This window comes from Echinops telfairi, unplaced genomic scaffold, assembly GCF_000313985.2.
Source record: "Echinops telfairi isolate 266 unplaced genomic scaffold, ASM31398v2 ScPeMD7_23;HRSCAF=83, whole genome shotgun sequence".
NCBI classification, from domain to species: Eukaryota; Metazoa; Chordata; class Mammalia; order Afrosoricida; family Tenrecidae; genus Echinops; species Echinops telfairi.
Window position 1 is genome coordinate 15,560,143 of NW_022103920.1, and position 2,198 is coordinate 15,562,340.

Sequence of the window (2,198 nt, forward strand, 5' to 3'; positions counted from 1 at the left end):
CAGGATCACCAGGTTTTCCTCCAAAAAAAAAAAAAAAAAGCTCTTTTTAATAATGTGCAAAGGGAGTTCATTACCCTCAAACACAGAAGTGTAATAATGTTGTCATTATTTACTGCTATTGTTGACGATGAACTTAACGACACTGACAGTTGAGCGATTAGGTCCTGTGCGGGCGGAGTTAAAGGAGGGGGAGGGGACTGGGAGCTGAGACGGCAGGGGAAAAAGGAACTACACTTCCCAGAATACCCCAGGAGCGCCCACGCCGCTGCCGCGGCGCCCCGCCCCTTTCGGCCGACAAGCCCGCCCTGCCAATGAAGTCACAGAGGTGACGTCACGACGTCCAGAGCGAGGCTGGGGTAGAGAGGCCGACGGAGCGGGAGTCGTCCGCTTGTCTTGGAGGCGGCGAGGGAGTCGGGAGAGGTTGAGCAGGCGCGCAGCGAGCGAGCCGGAGCAGCAGGGGGGAGCGTCGTGCGGCGCCGCGTAGCGCCGGGGCCGGGCCGCGGCGGACCCACCGCCGGAGAGGGCCAGCCGGAGCCGGGCACCGCGGGTCCCCACCCCCACCCGGCCGGACAGTGCTCGGTGTCCCCGCGCGAGGGGCGGCGGCGGCGGCGGACAGGACCCGACAGGACCGCAGGGTGGTGCCATCTCCACCGAGGCGCCGGCGCGGCCGCGGGCTCCTCAGAGCCGGGCCCGGGGCCGGTGACAGACGGGCCGAGGAGGGGAGAGAGGCGGCGGCGGCGGCGACACCATGTCATCCCCTAGTCCGGGCAAGAGGCGGATGGACACGGACGTGGTCAAGCTGTATCCTTCGTGGAGGGGGATCGGGCCGCGTGGGGGGGCGGTGTGGGGGTGCCCAGGCCCCCTTCGAAGCCCAGCAGGGGCCCTGGGGCACTCCAGGCCACTGTCCGAGACTCTCCTCCCTCCCCGGGTGCCTACGGCGGCTCCGTGCCACCTCCCCGGAGCCAGAGGCCTCTCAGCGCCCCCTTTCTCTGCAGAACCCCGAAATGTGCGTCGTTCCTCGCGCTCCTTGCACCCCTAGTGCCCGTGACTTCCCTCCACGACGGTGAGAGGGCCTTTTATTTGAGGCGGGGGGCCAAGCCTGGCCACCTCGCTCTGGTCCCCACCACCTGGCAGCCCACCCTCACGGCTTCTCTTTCCGGTTACTTGCTTTGGATTGAGGGGCTCGGGGTCGACATTCCCGCGAGTGCAGCCTCCCCATTTCTGGAGGCGCCCCTCCACTCACAGTGCTGCTTCACTTGGAGTAACTCGGGTGACCTCCTTTATCCGTAATTCCTGTCTATTTTTAGGAAGAGAATCGGCCGCGCCGGGGCCTGATTATTTTGAGGCTTGGGCCCTTCCGAAGCTTTCCTCCCCCTGAGAGAGCGTTGCCGTCGGTCTCCCTACAAAGCCTGTCCCACCCACCGTCGTGTGTGGCGAGCACCCCCAGGCCCTCCAGCATAGGCACCCTCCATATTGTGACTGACAGCTGGGGTGGAGGGGGGTGGGGTGGGGTGGGGTGGACGGAGGAAGGGGGACTCCAGGACAGAATCGTTCCTGGACTCCTAAACCAACTCCTCCATCGAGGGTAAGGTTCTTGGGGAATTGTGACAGCCGTCTGTTTTGGATCTTACACCCCAACTTTTTAACAGCTGGGAGGTAGCGCCTCTTCACCACCACCCTCAACCCCCCCGCCCACCTTGAGGACTGTGGTTTGAGTTGGATAGGGGACTGATACTTGATTTGCTAACTAGAGATATTTGAGGAGGACTGAGCGATCGAAGAATATCTGAAGGGTTAATTTAGAGGGTGTGGGGGGAAGGCAGTGAGGCCAGGGCCCTGAACAATTTACCCCTGGGTGTGTGTGTGTGGGGGGGCAAAGGGGGAGGCTGTGAAACGCGTTTGAAACATCCTCTCTGCCCCCTGCTGCGCTCCCTCCCTCTCCCCACCCCTCACCATTTCTCTGGGTTGCGGGTTTTGTTTATGTAACTCTAGTTGTTTGGCGAGATCCTTCAGGTGAATTCCTTGGGCCTGTGATTTGTTACTCATATGGACTGGCTAGTTTGACCCCTTTGGAGAGACCCGTGGTCATGGGCAGATGTTTCACTTAGGAAATTGGCTGGAGTTTTTTTTTTTAAAGTACTTCTTAATTTATTTTTGCATTGGGTTTGGCAGTGGGGGAGGGAAGGGAAGGGAAGTTG

The 2,198-nt window shown here is 61.0% G+C and overlaps 1 protein-coding gene across 1 annotated transcript in view; it reads left to right on the plus strand.

Moving 5' to 3' along the window:
- The first annotated feature begins 499 nt into the window (after positions 1-499).
- Positions 500-2,198, plus strand: part of UBE2H (ubiquitin conjugating enzyme E2 H) — a 98,441-nt gene continuing 96,742 nt past the window's right edge. The window contains exon 1 of the mRNA XM_004707812.2: positions 500-801. Within this exon, the coding sequence (XP_004707869.1) occupies positions 749-801 (53 nt within the window). The 5' untranslated portion in view covers positions 500-748. The remainder of the gene's footprint in view (positions 802-2,198) is intronic.